The 17733-nt window shown below is 41.0% G+C and overlaps 2 protein-coding genes across 3 annotated transcripts in view; one reads left to right on the top strand and one right to left on the bottom strand.

The window, feature by feature from the left end:
- Positions 1 to 1926, top strand: part of ARHGAP4 (Rho GTPase activating protein 4) — a 66446-nt gene extending 64520 nt beyond the window's left edge. For both annotated transcript variants that reach the window (XM_070741380.1, XM_070741379.1), the window contains exons 22-23: positions 1409 to 1502; positions 1593 to 1926. In XM_070741380.1, coding sequence (XP_070597481.1) covers positions 1409 to 1502; positions 1593 to 1805 — 307 coding nt within the window. In that variant the 3' untranslated portion in view covers positions 1806 to 1926. The remainder of the gene's footprint in view (positions 1 to 1408; positions 1503 to 1592) is intronic.
- Positions 1927 to 3376: 1450 nt separating this feature from the next.
- Positions 3377 to 10132, bottom strand: LOC139158789 (caveolin-3-like). The gene is made up of 2 exons (XM_070736125.1): positions 10004 to 10132; positions 3377 to 4627 (listed from the first exon to the last, which is right to left on the bottom strand). The coding sequence occupies exons 1-2, from the start codon at positions 10130 to 10132 to the stop codon at positions 4277 to 4279; spliced, it is 480 nt and encodes a 159-aa protein (XP_070592226.1). The 3' UTR covers positions 3377 to 4276.
- Between the last annotated feature and the right edge of the window lie 7601 nt (positions 10133 to 17733).

Genomic DNA, 17733 nt, shown 5'->3' with positions numbered 1-17733 from the left:
TGCATTGGCATGTGCTGGATTAATTAGGTGGCAGGGATATTCAGAGGTGTCTCTTATATTACCTAATCCTAGACCTAGACAATGCCAAATAATATTTGGAAAATATTTCATTTCGGCTTTGGTAGTGTCTAAAAGAAGCATCTGCATTACACGGGACAGGAGAAAAATAAACAATATCTTTATGGTTTGGAATATACTGTACTTTTCGGAGTATAAGACGCACACACACACCCTCCGAGGCTGAAAATTTGGGTGCGGGTTACACTCCAAATGTAACTTTTCCAAAGCTTTTATTCAGCCCTAACGATGCGCTAGCCACAAATCAATCTTCTGTGTTTTGCCCACTTTTCTTATTGCTTCTCTTTCTGACTATCAGCTGTGCTTTAGAAGCTGTTTTTTACCCCCAACCAGGGGACAAAAAGCCTGCCCTCGCTCAAAACCAGTGAACCAATGTGCTGAAACTTAGCAGACTAAGGATGCTAGCCAGATGAATACCTGGTAGGCAGATCCCTCCCCCGTTTTCCTCCCCAAAAACTAAGGTGCATCTTATACTCCAGTGAGTCTTATATGCCAAAAAATGGTAATTAAATGGAGAGATTCTAATTTTGAATGCTTTCTTATAATAAATCACAGGACTTCCATTTCAAATACTTTGAAAATGATAAAAGGTAGGTAGGTAGGTAGGTAGGTAGGTAGGTAGATAGATAGATAGATAGATAGATAGATAGATAGATAGATAGATAGATAGATAGATAGATAGATAGATAGATAGATATGCCTACAAGCAAGCAGAGCATCCAATTCGGAATTATCCCCTATAATAAGTAAGTAAATAAATAAATAAATAAATAAATAAATAAATAAATAAATAACAAAGCAAGTCAAACAAGCATTATAAAGCAGAAGTAGGTCATATATTCTTCTTAATAATGTACCTGAGTTTTTCATGATGTAAAGTCTGGCTAGAAAAAAAATAGCTGAAGTGGCATTTCAAGAGAATGTTGTCAATGCAGACAGAATAAGGTTGGCAGAGGAATGGAGAGAACAAATGGGCATGAAAGGAGATACTTGATGTTGATCACTGCTCTATTACTGAAATGTGTGCTTTTCATAGGTTTTTCCAACAGGTAATTGATAGGTAGCAGTAACTGTGTCATAGGAATATCTATTCCCATTTGCAGGGTTTGATAAGTTTTGTCTGCAAGGCTCTCTGCAGGGCATTTTCTTCTCAATCAAACATCCTTCTCAACCAGCACTTGGAAAGTGCTAACATGATATAAACTAAGATAATTGAGAAGGATGGATAACAGAAAAAAACACAAGGGATAGAACATTAATGATGCACTTAAGAAGGCCATATGCAGTCTTAGGTTTCATACACTCTTTGGTGCTCTTTGTTTTTCCCTAGGCCAGACCGCTGGAATGAAGTTCCTCCACGGACCTGGGCTGGTAATAATTTTGAGAGGCAGGGACCAGTGGAGAAACGGGTAGAGGTAGACCGGGTAAGAGCCTGTCCATTTTTTCTTCCCCTTTCTAGTTTTTTCCTCCCTCTCTTGCTCCCTTCACCATATTTTCTCTTTTTCCATTGATAGGAGGTTGCCAGGAATATGGATTCTGTGTTCAAAGAACTTCTTGGGAAAACTACTCTGAAGCACACAGGGATTTGTGACCCTCCCAATCATTCTGAACCCCCAAAGAGCAATTCTTTGGCTAAGAAGGGTATCGCCCCTGCCAAGCCAGCCTCTTCAAACAGGGCGCTCCTGCGGGGCAAAGGGGTCTTCAAGTCTTTGGGAAATGGAGAGTGAGTCAAAGTTGACATGGGGAAAAGCACCCCCTGTGTGACTTGCCCAATACTGTGGCTACCCTCCTTCTCTTCTTCCTTCCTGTTCCAGATACCAACTCAGGGCAGTTGTGTCTTGCTCTCTCCTGGTAGGGGTGGGTGGGAAGAGGGGGTGGTGGTGATGTAAGATTATCAGCGTTTGTGTTCCGACTTCCAAGCCAAATGTTGAAGATGCATTTGCTGTTGGGCGTCTTCCTGCACTGGAGGTGCATCTGAAGGATTTCATGTTGTGGATGTGACTGGGACTAAAACATACATCTCCCATCTGGATGGTCCTGGACCCAACACCCAGACCAGTTGTTCCTTTGTCATAAACAGTTTGCACTTGGATCTTCATGTGGAAGGGATGCATGGGGGAGGGAAAGTGCCAAGATTCCTGGACTCTGTTCTTGGCCTTGGGAAGGGAGTCATGTCTAGTGGGTTATGATGCCAGAGGTTGAAAAGGAGGGCATTGTTTTGTACGTGTGTTATTCTCTTCCTGACGTGCTTCACACTAGCCCTCACCTCTCCTTCCTTCCTTCCTCGACTCTCAACCCCGGCAATGTATCTCTAGTTGCTTTCAACATTTGTCTGAATTTAAAACTCTTTCCACACATGCTACTTGGTACAGCCTCATCCAACCCTGCACGCATCACCCTCCTACATTGGGGAAATAAGTAAGGGGACATATTTGTGGTGGGGACCCATGTGCCAATTTTTCCCTCCATCATCCAAGGTCCAGTTTGTCTGCTCCTCCCCTTCCCCCCCTTCTACTCAATCATCATCTTTTGTCTTTACTGCTCAGTATTAATCAGGGCTGCATGTACTCTGTGCTTTAAAATGCTGTGCAAAGTCAAGCTGAATTCTGCAACCTGTGTAAAGTATGCAACTTAAACTTGTAGAGATTCTCTTCCATAATTTATGTTGCCAATCTGACAACTGGAAATCTGACTTATGGCACCCTCGTGGTTCCAAACTTTCAGCAGGAAATTAAAACCACACTTCTGAGCATCACTTTATAGACATAAGGGCTAGAAACCTGCTCTTTTATATATATAAAAATTTTATATATATATAATTTTTTTTCACATTCTCAGGAAGCAGAATTCTTTGCCCAATGCCGCATCCTGTGAATTTCTTGCGAATTACAGCATATGTACAGCCCTGGTATTAGCTTGTCATTAACAAAAATGACTGTACTGTGATCTTTCTATACGGTCTGTTGATTACTGTCTCTTGCAATAAACTGGATTTATAAACTCTCCACCGAAAGCATATGTACAGCCCTGGTATTAGCTTGTCATTAACAAAAATGGCTGTACTGTGATCTTTCTATACAGTCTGTTGATTACTGTCTCTTGCAATAAACTGGATTTATAAACTCTCCACAGAAAGCGCCTGCCAGTCAGGATTTTATAAAGAATAAACAAGACACTGAAGGATTTGCTTGGGTTTTATTGTCATAAAATGCAAAATATCTTTTATGATTTTAGAAAATTGACAATGCTTGTTTCAAAGCAGCAATTGGCACTGAGGTTTAAGAAAGAACAGCACTGATTGAGTAATGTTGTGTCCTCAGACTGATTTCAAAGAAAGCTACCACAGTAATGACATAAAATGGATTGGCTGAAACCATAATGTAGTGAGTGTCGAGAGAGAGAGAGATTGAGATGTAACAGGTAAGGCTTTAGTGCTGTACTCAAAGCAACTCTGAAATGGCTTCCTAGGACAATATATCATCTTGTTCCAATTTAAGGCAGTATTGGAATTTTATATCCCAGATATAATAGTTCTAATCCCATTGGCTGCCTCAATGTACTGTGGAATGGCAACTCAAAGCATCCTGCAGCCAGGCTGCTGGAAGATTCTGGACACTGTAATTGTAGCACATCTAGAAGATGCCAGAATGGGAAGGCTATGATGCTGAAATGACCCACAGGTCAAATGCTTGGCCATGGCAAGTTGGCTGCGGTGAGTTGGCCTTGGCAAATTGTCCTATTCTGCTGCTAGAAAGCCTTGCTATACAAAACTCTTAAAGCAGATTTAGTGTGTGTGTGTGTGTGTGTGTGTGTGAGAGAGAGAGAGAGAGAGAGAGAGATAGGGAGGGGGAATTTAGAGCAGTGTTTCTCAATCTTTGCAACTTTAAAATGTATGGACTCGTTGGAGTACGGTTGGCTGGCTGGGGAATTCTGGAAATTGAAGTCCAGACATCTTAAAGCTGCCATGGTTGAAGAACACTGATTTAGAGTACAGGGTTTTTCCCTGCCCACCTTAATCAAAAAGAGATGGAGCAATTTCTTGGGGGAAAGGAATTCAAGATAAAGATCCATCAGCCAGATTGTTTCCGCCTCCATCAGTCGACTGACTCGGGATTCCAGCTGAGCTACTGTCCCATCTGAGTGGGTCAAGTGGAGGAAAAATGAAGCCAGAATCCTGTCCTGATCCAAAGGAGAGGCCTCAGTCCTTGGCATGTTCCTTGCGCAGGGCCACTCGGACATCGCTGCAAACTTTTCCCACTGCTTCAAAGAGAGGGTCGCAGAAGGTACGTATGCACAAGGCATAGCAGCGCCCACAGCACTGCACCTCTATGAAGTAGCTCTTGATGCAAGGCATGGCCCCCCAGATGTGGCAGAAAGAAACACAGGCAAAGAGGAAGCCCCAGAGCAAGGCAAGGGGCAGGCCCAGCGCCCCCGATAGAATCCGGTAGCACCAGTACTTGCTGACAGTAAAGGTGGTGTTGCTGGCCTTCCACACTCCATCAAAGCTGTGGGTGCCCTCTGGCTCAGCGATCACATCTTCAAAGTCTACCTGGCAAGGTAGGAAGAGAGGTTGTGAGTTGGTCAAAGTTTCATATCAGAAGTGTGTGTGTGTGTGTGTGTGAGAGAGAGAGAGACTGCATGTATGAGTTGTGTGTGTGCACATGTGTGAGTGAGAGAGCGAGAGAGAAATTGCTAGAATTATTGAATCTTAGGGCTGGAAGGAAGTCTGGTCTAATCCCTTGTCCAAGATAGCAATCCTCACACTATCCCAGATTTCCACATCCAAATCTTATCAGGGGTAACAATTCTATTACTAGTTAACTCTGAGTCCACTGTAGAAGGGTGGCCTAGAAATCCAAATTAAATCAACAAATAAATAAATACATTTTTGACGTCTTGAATGCTAAAAAATTTTCTAGTTATAGGGAAGTGCAGCTAATGACTACACAAATGTTATTATGCAACAAAGCCTAAAAGCGTTTAACCTCAAAACTGATCTAGTGAGTATGATTTGGAAGAAATATTTTCAACATTGGGTGGTTGGGGTGGAGCTGTTACTCTTTTCCTTGAATCTGAGTTACTAAACATACTCAGAATTTATTTCCGATAAAAACCTGTATTAAACCGGTGCTGTGATCGGAGAAGAGTTAACCTCCACTTCAAGTTTCAAATAATTATTTTCTTTATGAAAAAGTCTGCTTGAGTTCTGTTACATGTGTTTTACTTGCAATTTGTAATTCTCAAATGGATGGAATACAAACTTGGTATTCAAATTGCAATCAAGCATTTAAAGGTGTGTGTGTGTGTGCATGTGTAGATCATTACTAGTATTATACACATTTCTGTAACTAATAAATGGAAAATATTACCTGGAAGAGAGCAGATAATTTGCAGTTTTCCTACACACTTCTCTGAGTCTTCATTTAGACCACTGGTTCTTAACCTTTCTAATGCCGCGGCCCTTTAATACAGTTCCTCATGTTGTGGTGACCCCCAACCTTAAGTCTAGTGCCAATTCTCCCATCAGAGCTTTAAGTTGATTGGCAGGAAGGTCAGAGGGACACCCACTGTAAACGCCTGATTGGTTGGATTGTAAAAACATGTTCCAAGGCACCAGAATAGAAACTTTAGATCCTAACAACCATGGGAAATTTGTCTTTTCCCCTGGTCTTAGGCGACCCCTGTGAAACGGTCGTTCGACACCCCTCCCAAAGAGGTTCTGATCCCCAGGTTGAGAACCACTGATTTAGACAATTCCAGCTTATCTTTCACCTCCAATCTTCAGAGCAACATCCTTGCCTTTTGGAGCGGTCACTGTTGAAATGTGAATTTTGGAAGTGCCCCATGTGGAGTAAAGAGCAGGTGAGTGACTGCCTTAGCAGGAAGTGAAATCTAATTTCCCAGGCACACTGTGTCTCAAGAAAGTTTTCCAGAACAGGCCTCATTGAAAGAATTGCAAAATCAGGGCAGGACCAGATTTGCTGTTGAGTTGACCTTCCACCAGATATTAGCAGGCAGGGGATGGATTTATTATTCATCTCAAGAACCATAATATTTAATTCTTTGGAAATTAAGGATGAACAAGAACAAATCTGAGTCAATGTGATGGTTTAAATTATGCATTGTTTTAAATCGTTGGGCAGATATCCTCGTATTATCAAGGATAGGCTACAAGTGATTTTACATTATAAGCAAAAATCCCAAGTTTAACAACTTCTAGGAGCAGAGTTCAACGTTTTTTCCATTATGCAAAGGATTACAACAGCATTTCTTAACCTCAGTAGCATTAATCTGTGTGTATTTTAAATCCCAGAATTCCCTCTGCCAGCATGGGGAGTTGAAATCCATACAGCTTAAAGTTGCTGAGATTGAGAAACCCTGAATTAGAACACTGCTGTAGTATACGATTAGCCTTAGGCTGATTATCCCTTCCCAAGTGTCATTTAAATTTTTTTATCTTTACTCCATAATCCTTTTCAGAACCTTGTTAGCTTTCTTGCAAAGTGAGCTAATCAGCAAGACACTGAATTAGAGAGAGAAGTACGTTCTTTTCCTTTGGCTTTGATTAACTTTAGAGAGTAAAAACTGCCAATAGATATCCAGAAAAAAAGGAAAGCACGGGAAGAAGAGTTCCTATTTTTTTATTCCTCTTTCCCTCCTCTTTAGCTATTTACGTGGATAATGTGCTTGCAGAACGTTAATCATTAAAAAGATAATTGTCACATATAATACCCACAAGAAATCTGTGTTTAAGCTTTTATTTGCGGTGTGAGCTAATTTTACAGGCTCTATAGACATTTTTAAGGAGAGAATGGTCTACAAGGAAACCAGCCTGTTTGAACCTATTTGTCATTTTGAGAGCATGTTTTGATCCGCCTCACAAAATGGCTGCCACAGGGCTGTTGCCTAGTCACAAAATGGTGATTTTGTAGGTGTGAAATGTAACAATTCCTGTTCATAAGAAACAACTATGCTGGGATTATTATGTAACTTTCTCTAGATCCCCATAAATTTCTCATTGTCACTCGTAGTTGATCATAGTGGTTTGATTGTTGTTATTTTTCATTTTTGGATAAAAAACAGTAGTTTACAGGGACCAGCTGTTTCTATTTTCTAAAAATGCCTATATAAGCCCAAGGACACTCATAGAAATGGAATATTGGCCAGTTTATTTTTCAGCATGGCATCATATTTATGCCTGAGGGAGTGTCTTTGTAATCCTTTGAAGAGCTGAGATTGTAGCCCAACAAAAGAGATACATTACACCAGGTATTACACCAGGTTTTCTCAACCTTGGTGACTTTTACAAGTGTGGACTTCAACTCCCAGAATTCAGCATGGCTAGCTGGCAAATTCTGGGAATTGAAGTCTGCATGCCTTAAAGTTGCTAAGATTGAGAATAGTTGCCTTACGCTAAGACTAGAATAGAACAAGTACCCTGGGGGTTGGGGATCATAAAGTCATAGCCCAGCCTCTCTAAAAGAAACGACTTTGAAGATCAGTTTAGAGCAGTGTTTCCCAACCTTGGCAACTTGAAGATATTTGGACTTCAACTCCCAGAATTCCCCAACCAGTGAATGGGGAATTCTGGGAGTTGAAGTCCAAATATCTTCAAGTTGCCAAGGTTGGGAAACACTGGTTTAGAGTACTGTACCAGTAAGTCACATTCTCTTGGCCCAATAAGCAACACACAGAAATTATAGCATAAACTTTATCTGCACAGAGTTGAATCTAATTCAGTTTTCAGTATACCTGTAATGGCAAAGTAAATATACTGCCCCCCAAAATAAAGGGAACACTCAAATAACATAATCCTAGATCTGAATGAATGAAATATTCTCATTGAATACTTTGTTCTGTACAAAGTTGAATGTGCACAACAGCATGTGAAATTGACAATCAGTGTTGCTTCCTAAGTGGACAGTTTGATTTCAGAGAAGTTTGATTTTCTTGGAGTTATATTGTGTTGTTTAAGTGTTGCCTTTATTTTTTTTTTGAGCAGTGTATATTCCCTAAAAAGAGGAAGTGGTCAAGCACTCAGTTTTTCCTTAAAATTAATTATGGTAATTATGTCAGTGGAGAATGGAATAGTGACCCTCAGTTAAACATGCTAAACATAGTGAAGAGAGGGAAGGCCATTCCATTCTTGCTCTTCTCAATGGCATTGACCAATTGCTAAATGTTAGGCTTCTGTGATGCTTGGAAGAAATGCTGAGGAAAGTGCAATTGAGTATGAATTTCTTTTTTTTTAAAAAAAGTTGCCCTTTTAATTTTATTGTTTTTTAAAATAATTTAGTTCTATATTTATCCTATTAAGGATTGCAAGAAAAATGATCTACTCAATGGCTAACATACAGTATAAATAGGATGTTCCTGTTTCCACAAGACTGCCTTTGCCATCTGACACTAGAGGGGGCTATTGCACTATTTTGTTTCTGGGCTTCCCTGAAGGCTCTAGATTGGGTGAAAAGTGCTGGACTTGGAGTTGATCTGAAGCAGCCCAGGTTCTTAAGACATTCTTGTGAGAGTCCCAGAAGTGCATGGTGCCAGCCCACACCTTTTTGCCTAGACATCTCACACTCTTTTCTCCGTTCAATTCCAAACACTATCTTTTCTACCTTCTCTTTTTCCCAATCATCCTAACATTTCCAAAATCAGTCATTGCCTGGCAAGCAAAAGAGGTTCACCTTTGTGACTTAGTTTTTGGGAAAGTGATTCCATTTTAAAAAAAGAAAAAAGTAGTCTGAAATCCACCTAGGAAGCCCAGATGGCTAATGTGGCTGATTGATTACCTTTTATCCCTTGCTACTTTTGCCATTCCTATTTTTCTTGTCATTCCATTTCACTGTGGCCAGCTTGATTTTACTCAATATGATTATAATACAACTCAATTCCCAGAGTTCATACAACGTGTTCAATTCTAAAAGCAATGAATTAGAACCGTAAAACTAAACCACAAATTAGCTTTTAAAAATAATACATTCCTTGGGAAACAACCACTCTTTTTGGAGGTGAGGGGGGGAAGGGAAAGAGAGAGCATAGATTTATGCAGTTCAATGTATGAAGGATAAAATTCTTACTCTGTTTTACCCAAAATAAGACATCCCCTGATAATAAGCCCAATTGGGCTTTTGAGTGCATGGCAATAAGGTCAAGTGCTTATTTCAGGTTTCAAAAAAAAATAAGGTCTTATTTTTGGGGAAATAGCCTGGAGGATTGAAAGCCCCCTTCTGTTTATCTCCTCTATATCTAGAGTGATGTATTTCTTTTTAAAGAAATTGGGGTTTTAAGAAATTGAGTTTTTAGGATGTTTTTAATTTTAGATTTCTAGATGTTGCATTTTTTCTTGATGTGAGCCACCGAGTCTGAGGAGAAGGGCAGCATATCAATCAATCAATCAATCAATCAATCAATCAATCAATCAATCAATCAATCAATCAAATAAACAACCCCAACAATTCTTTATAGGAACATTCTGTCTATACCATGCATTTGCCTTATGTAATTTATTCTGTTGTAGAGGGAGGGTAGGGAAGATGAGTTTGGAGAAAATATGCAGGAACCCCTATTACCTAGGAAAAGGGGGCCAAATATTTATTCTGTGGTTCTCTATTAAATCCAGACCCACAAGATAACATTTAGGGAGGGGCTCAGGCAAACCTGTCTCTGATTCAATGAAGTACAACGAGGAAGAGGAGGAGAGGCAGCCCAAGCAAACTTTCCAGATTCTGTGACTATACTCAGTCTCAACAAAAATACAAAAGTGTTAGCTTCCCTGCGGAACTGATTGATTTCCCGATCTGGTCTATCTAGTGAGGCTGACTCCTTGTTGCTGCTTTTCAATCTGAAGAGAACTTTGCGAAAAGAATAATTCTATGCTGCTGCTGCTGACTTTTTTGTCCCATGCCCTATGAGATGTGCTCACCTTGACCACCTCTTGGTTGATCTGCTTGGGGTCTCTTTCCACCAAATCAATCTCTTTGGTGAGAGGGTCCCGGGAGTCGATCTTCTCCAAAATCACATCTACTACTTCTTGTTCTTCTTGTTGGGCCATAGTTCTGGGCCTGTTTCCTATTCACGATCTGCCTGTCTTTCTCTCTGTAAAGCAGCCACCAGTTGTCTCTGACTGTCAAGGAAGAATGGTCTCTCCCCTGTTAATCCCCCCTCCCTTTTCCCTCTTGATAACTCTTGACAGCAGTTCATAGATAGAAATAGTCCCCATCGGAGCCAGAATACACCTCCCTTTCAATCAAAGCTCAGTTGTTTTTTTAGCTAGTCTGAATAATTAGCAGTCTAGGTAGGTTTTTTCACCTTTGTTTTTTTTAAAAATAAACTCACTACCCATAATTATAACTTTGTAGATAAATCAGCTTTTTGAAATGAAATTTAAATGAACGGGTTACCTGTCTCTCTTTGGAGGGTGTGCATCTCATTAAAAAATAATAACCAGTTGGAGGAAAAAATAATTAGGTTCTTTGAAAGGACACAAACAGATTTTCAAAGATGAAATTGGGAATATAAATGCATTTTTTTTCAAAGACATGTTGCAGCGCTATTGTCACTACTCAAAGGGGTTTCTGAAGCCCTGCATAAATCTGCAACTAACAAAATTCAGCAACTTGAGATAAGGGCAAGATAAGCGTAGGCACCAAGATTCAGCAATACATATCTTATTAATGTGTCCTTTATTACATCTTTGTTTCCAAAAAAGGCTCTTGTTTTACCCCAGCCCTAGGGCAGATTCTGTTTGGTGGTCAAAATGACTTTTGTTGACTTGGCCAGCCAAAGATAACAATAGCTGAAGATGGCATATCTCTATCCAGCTCAGTTTCTACAGGCTGAAGATAAATAACAAAAGTGTTGGTCTTAGAAAATTATGTCAGTGTTGTAATATGTGTGTGTGTGTATGTGTGTGTGTAAAGTACTCTGAGGGCTCTCTGGCCATGGTTGTTTTCTTGTAGGTGCTTTATTACTCAAACACCTTCAGTGCTAATCCCTCATTTCAATCCTGAATTACAAATACTCTCCTTCATTAGTAAAAAGTACTCTGTGAATTCAGTGATAATGAACCCATAAATAGATTCAGTTCAAGTTGAAGATAAGTTGCTTAGCTATTACTGACTTGCAAGTGAGTAAAACAAAAATGGAAGAATGTGCAGAAGTTTATTCAGCCCAACTATTGCTATAAGATTTTCTTTTCTTTTTAAAAAAATAATTTTTATTGTATTTTTTTTAAAAAAACATAACAACTAAAAAATAATAGACAAACATTTACAAAGTACAAAAACAAAACAACAACAACAGCAAACAAAGAAAAAAACCAACAACATAGTTACAAATAACAATCAATGTATAATTTACATCATCGTGAGAGGAGGGAAAATAATACTTCTTCTGTTATTAAATGTCTTTATATTCTGGCAAATACAACTGGTATCCACTATTAATCATTTTGGTTGTCCATATTTTATCTATAATAGATTATTTTCTAGCCGCCTTATGTGTACTCCTTGTTAAATATTTAGCTCCCTAAAGATCTTTATTTTTATATTTATATTGCACACATATCATACCCATATCAAATTTGGAACTCTTTCTATGACTGGTTTAAGAGAAGAACAGAAAGTTCAAATTAAAATATGATAATAATAATTGGTTTAGGTTTTTTTGGTATGCTGTGAGATTTCCATAAGGATTGCACTAATGGCCCATAAGAAAGTGTAGCATCCAGTTGAGGGGGGATTACATGTCAGTCTAACCAGAGATGGGTTCCTACTGGTTTGGACCAGTTCACCCGAACTGGTAGCAAGCTACGGGTGATGTCATGATAACATGACGGAAATGGTTCTGTCAGTGTTGGTCCATGGAGGCCACCATCTTTAAAAAAATATATTAATTTGAGGCGGGGGGGTTGTGTTCTTTTTTCCCTCTGCACATGCGCAGAAGCTGAGTTTCTGGCACTTCACATGCGCCATCACCTAGTTTTTTTGCTTGTTTTGCTTGTTTTTGCTTCTGTGCATGCACAGAAACTGATTTTTCGCTGGGGGTGTGGGAAACACAGGCCGACTGCTCCCTCCCCAAACAACCTTGGAAGTTTTCAAACTCATCTGAAAAGGTTGCTGGGGTTTCTTTTAAAGAAATCCCTGAAAAAGCCGCAAGATCTGAAGCTGACAGTCTCTGGTAAGATATGCAGCTCATGGCCCAGTCCGGCCCAACCCGCCCAGCTGTTGTGTGCACTTTAAACAGTAAAGAAAAAACTCATGAGTGTAGGCAATTAACAACTTCTTGCACACGCAGGGGCCAGAAGTTGCTCTGAGGCTCTGAGGAGCAAAACCTCTACCTCCTGAATCACAGGCCTACAGTAAGGGATGAAGTGATCATGTCAACAGCTCAGTCTCCCACCATGTTTAAGCACAGCTTTGGCGGATCTTGAATCTCCGAGACCGCCTTCTGCCGCACGAATCCCAGCGACCGGTTAGGTCCCACAGAGTTGGCCTTCTCCGGGTCCCGTCGATGAAACAATGTCGTCTGGCAGGACCCAGGGGAAGAGCCTTCTCTGTGGCGGCCCTGGCCCTCTGGAATCAACTCCCCGGGAGATTAGGATTGCCCCACCTTCCTCACCTTTCGTAAACTCCTTAAAACACATCTCTGTCGTCAGGCATGGGGAAATTGATTCCCCTGGACCCTTCCATTTTATGCATGGTTTGTATGAGATGTATGATTGCTTTTATATTCAGGGTTTTAAATTCTTTTAACTATTGGATTTGTACTGTTTTTATTGTTGTGAGCTGCCCCGAGTCTTCGGAGAGGGGCGGCATACAAATCAAATCAAATCAAATCAAATCAAATCAAATCAAATCAAATCAAATCAAATCAAATCAAATCAAATCAAATCAAATCAAATCAAATCAAATCAAATCAAATCAAATCAAATCAAATCAAATCAAATCAAATCAAATCAAATCAAATCAAATCAAATCAAATCAAATCAAATCAAATCAAATCAAATCAAATCAAATCAAATCAAATCAAATCAAATCAAATCAAATCAATCTGCATTTTGGGAAGACTCCATCCTTGGGGCTCATGCACTCCAGGCTTCCTCTGGAGACACCCCCCAACCTTCCTATAATTGCCGGGGACATCTTTCTTGATCTGCCGGTGCCACTTTGCCTTTTTCCGTGCCTGGTGGGGGAAAAACACCTTAGGGCACGGTGATCCATCTTCTCCATCTGGGAAATCATAAATTTCCATCGATTCTGTGGTCGTGGCTAGGTGGGGGAATGTGACTGAGGACATGGGTGTGAGTGACGTCAAGTTAGCTATGCTTACCCAGTCACATAACCATCAAACCATACCCATAAATTAGGTCCAAATTTTTTGGAACCCACCCCGAATCAAACCAGAGGTGGGTTCCTCCCAGTTCAGAGCAGTCTGCCTGAACTGGTAGTGATTCTCTTGTGACATCACAATGATGTCACAGAACCAGTTTGGTCAGTGCCAGTCTGTGGGCGCTGCCAACTTTGTTTTAAATTCTTTTTCTTTTGAACATGTGCAGAACCTGAGTTTCCGGCACTATGCATGCGTCGCCATCCTGTTTTCGGCTTTTTTCGGGGGTGGATTTTTGCACAAGGCCACGTGGTGCGGGAGGGAGGAAGCAAACTGTTTGTCCAGGTCTGGCACTGACACAACATACCAAATTTGGTTAATGTTAACATTAATTAGAATAGGTTTCAGTGGATTGTGTGAATCTAACCAAGATGGTTACTTTATGGATCAGTGTTGGATGCAAACTAAGAAAAGGGTGATCAGTTGAAATAAGTTGTGTAACTGCAGCCTCTATAGTTGTAGACAGAACCCCTGTCCCCTGTCCTATTGTCTCTCCTATATCTCATATATCGAATCCACTATTCTTCTATTCTATTCTTCTTATACTACTCTCATAATAACCCTCTATTCTCTAATTGATGTATTCTATTCCTAAATTTTCACTTCTATACTTTCTCTAATATATTTTACTCGAGTATAACCTCTATAACCTTCATTGTGTATTGTTGTGCATTGGACAAAATAAATAAATAAATAAACCCCTCCCCTCCTTTCCCCTAAGAAGCAATATAGAATAGTGTGTAGAGAGTTGAATGACAGCCTCATTTTGGCCACAAGCATTCCTGCTGGATGGTCACTCACAAATCATCTCTGTTGGTAGAAGCAATTAACAATATGCACCTTCTGGTGCTAATTAGATAGATTTGTTGTTATAGAAACAGCTAGTAGTACATATCATGATATAATTATCTTGGAGTATGAGCTTAGCTCAGCCATAAATGAATGCTAACATACAGCATATTTGAAGCAAAAGCTAGATTTTTGAAGAAAGGCATAAAAGGCAACGTTTTAAATACATCTTGAAGAGGGAGAGAGTTGAAGAGAGAGGTTAGGGGAAGGAACTCTCAAGCAGAGACTAATTTAACTTGGAATAGGTACAGTGAGAAACAAACACAACAGATAATTGTGTATTCAAAACCTTTCCCTTCATCTAGACCTGCCATTTGGTTAAAGACTCTCTTAGGTGTGAAGAGATTATACGATCTCTGACACCCAACAACAGGTTTTCACCCAGCACTAAACAAAGCAGTGGCACTTTAGAAACATAGAAACATAGAAGATTGACGGCAGAAAAAGACCTCATGGTCCATCTACTCTGCCCTTATACTATTTCCTATATTTTATTTTAGCATGGATGGATGTTTATGCCAGGCATGTTTACATTCAGTTACTGTGGATTTATCAACCATGTCTGCTGGAAGCTTGTTCCAAGCATCTACTACTCTTTCAGTAAAATAATATTTTCTCATGTTGCTTCTGATCTTTCCCCCAACTAACCTCAGATTGTGCCCCCTTGTTCTTGTGTTCACTTTCCTATTAAAAACACTTCCCTCCTGAACCTTATTTAACCCTTTAACATATTTAAATGTTTTGATCATGTCCCCCCTTTCCCTTCTGTCCTTCAGACTATACAGATTGAGTTCATTAAGTTTTAAAGAACTGCAGCTGTAACTCACATCCCTGTGCACTGTAGTTATGTTTAGCAGCCACTGGTCATTTCTAGAGAGAGTACAGGGCTCCTCTGTCAGCGTGGCCTGAGAGAAAATCAGAGGGAGGGTGTCCCCCGTGTGCAGCTGACTCTGGCATCAGCCCCACTAGGGCCTCCCGCCAGCCCAGTGCCATGCTTGGGAAAGAGAAATATGTGCCTGTAACATTACCCCTTCTGCATGAGTGCACGCAGCTACTTTGCTGCCAGCCAGTAGATACCGTCATGATGGGCATCAGCAGCTGTAGGCTATACCATCCCCAGGACAGTAGGCAGAAGAAATGGGACATATTAAGGTGTGGCCTTGTCATGGAGATGTATGTGTCTGGCTGGCTGGAATTAGGCAGAGAATAGAGGCAGTCACTAACTCTAAGGCACCAAGTAAATGGGCAAGTACCAGCCTGAATTTTGTAAAAATTATTCTGATGCCATGAGCTTCTATTTCAGTCCCAGCCCTGATAGGTGAGTGTGGGCAGCTAAAGTGCCCAGGCACTCAAATTTTATTTATTCGATTTTTTAAATTCGATTTTTTTAATGCTGCCCTTCTCCTTAGACTCAGGGTGGCTTACAACATATTAGCAATAGCACTTTTTTTAACAGAGCCAGCCTATTGCCCCCACAATCTGGGCCCTCATTTTACCCACCTCGGAAGGATGGAAGGCTGAGTCAACCTTGAGCTGGTGGTGAGATTTGAACTGCTGACCTACAGATCTAACAATCAGCTTTAGTGGGCTGCAGTACTGCACTCTAGCCACTGCGCCTCCTCGGCTCGTTTTGATCATGTAAATGCAGGTGTGGGTTGTATTTCAAGGGCCATAACTTCAAGGACCAATTGTAACTCATTTTTTTCAGTGCTATCATAACGTCAGGCGGTAGCTGAATGAATGGTAATAAAAATTGAGGATAAAATAATTTAATTCCTGACAAGCTAAGGGCAAAAATAATTGCCTTGGCTTCATTTCTTCTTCCTCCCATAGTGGTCAGCCTAGGGCAGTGATGGCGAACGTATGCCACTGGTGGCATGCGGAGCCAAATCTGAGAGCACCCGAGGTGTTGCACATGTGTGTGTTCACCAGCTGATTTTTGGCCTTCTTTTCGGCCATTTTCACACTCCCCTGGCTTCGGGAAAACTGCCTTGAAGTACAGCAAAAATTGGTCAAGGGCGGAAAACAGACCAACCAACAAGCTGGAGGTTCATTTCCGAACTTCTGTTTGACCCATTTGGCTGTTTTTCACTCTCTTCAAGCTTCAGGAGGCTTTCCTGAACCCTGGGGAGAGCGAAAAACAGCCCAAAGGTCCTACTGGAAGTCCAGAGGCTTCAGTGAAGCCTGTGCACATTTGCAGGGGTGCAACGTGGTAGTTGTGCGCATGTGTGGGGAGAGGGCATTGCATTATGGGTGTGGGCATGCAGGTGCACGCTATCACACATGCACACACGCCCTTTTGATACCCAAGCCCAAAAAGGTTCTCCATCACTGGCCTGTGGGATGACTAGCCTTAACTGTATTACTTAATGCAGTGTTTCCCAACCTTGGCAACTTGAAGATATTTGGACTTCAACTCCCAGAATTCCCCAGCCAGCAAATGCTGGCTGGGGAATTCTGGGAATTGAAGTCCAAATATCTTCAAGTTGCCAAGGTTGGGAAACACTGACTTAATGGGTGATGATGTAGTCTTGTTGTGGAGAAGAGGGGTGCCTTGTCTGAGGAATTTCTCCCCTTTCAAACTACCTGAATGATAGGTTGATGATGTGAAGGTGCCCTACATTGGGTCACTGAGTTGTATCTCAACATGGTTACATGGCTTATGTTGGAAGTCCCAATTGCTTGGCAGACTAAATGGGGGGGGGGGTTTACAGAGGTGGGGTTCAGACTGAAACAAGAATTGGTCATATGGTATATCAGGAAAACTCGCTCCACTCTTCCTAATTTGTCAGCCGAGCTATTATTGGCTATATATTTAGTAGAACTGCATTCAGAAACAACCGAGCGACAGGTCCCAGAGGCTGCCAGGAACACTAAGGATTGTCTCATCCAGACCTCACCCTTTCACTGCATCTGTGATCTTCATTTAAGCTACGACAGGAAATTGGCAGGATTCTGGTCCGTTTCACCCTCGGTCTCCAATACTGTAGGTAGCTGTTGTATGCAAAGGAATGGCAGCTGGCAATGTGAAGCTGCAACCAGCAGTTTCCAGAAATATTCTGGTGAACAGTAGAAGTGCTGCTAACCTAGGCAAGAGGGTGTCGCACAGTTAATAAAAATAGTAGAGATGGTGGTCACTTACTGACCAGAATAGGGACTGACAACTCTGTTGTTAAGTGGTGCAGTAGCATGATGATATGTGACCACATTAATTTAGTTGGTCCTATCAATTCTGGCTGCAGTTTTTAAAGGAATCACCACGGGTCATTATGTGCAATGTTTTATGACTGTGGCTTACAGCTTCCTGCTGGTTTCCCCCTTGACTTTGTTGGAATCCAGCTGTGAAGGTTTGAGATGGTGATCACCTGGCTGTGGGATGCTCTCACTGTTATAAACATGAGCTGGTTATCAATGAAC

Source organism: Erythrolamprus reginae, chromosome 2 (genome assembly GCF_031021105.1).
Source record: "Erythrolamprus reginae isolate rEryReg1 chromosome 2, rEryReg1.hap1, whole genome shotgun sequence".
NCBI classification, from domain to species: Eukaryota; Metazoa; Chordata; class Lepidosauria; order Squamata; family Dipsadidae; genus Erythrolamprus; species Erythrolamprus reginae.
The sequence above is the reverse complement of the archived record's forward strand: the minus strand, read 5'-3'. Positions and strand labels throughout refer to the sequence as shown.

Bases quoted from the DNA above. Each gene is read 5' to 3' on its own strand.
- LOC139158789 (XM_070736125.1), bottom strand. From the start codon at position 10,132: ATGGCCCAACAAGAAGAACAAGAAGTAGTAGATGTGATTTTGGAGAAG. The intron at 4,628-10,003 runs GTGAGCACATCT...CTACCTTGCCAG, and splicing joins TCAACCAAGAGGTGGTCAAG to GTAGACTTTGAAGATGTGAT.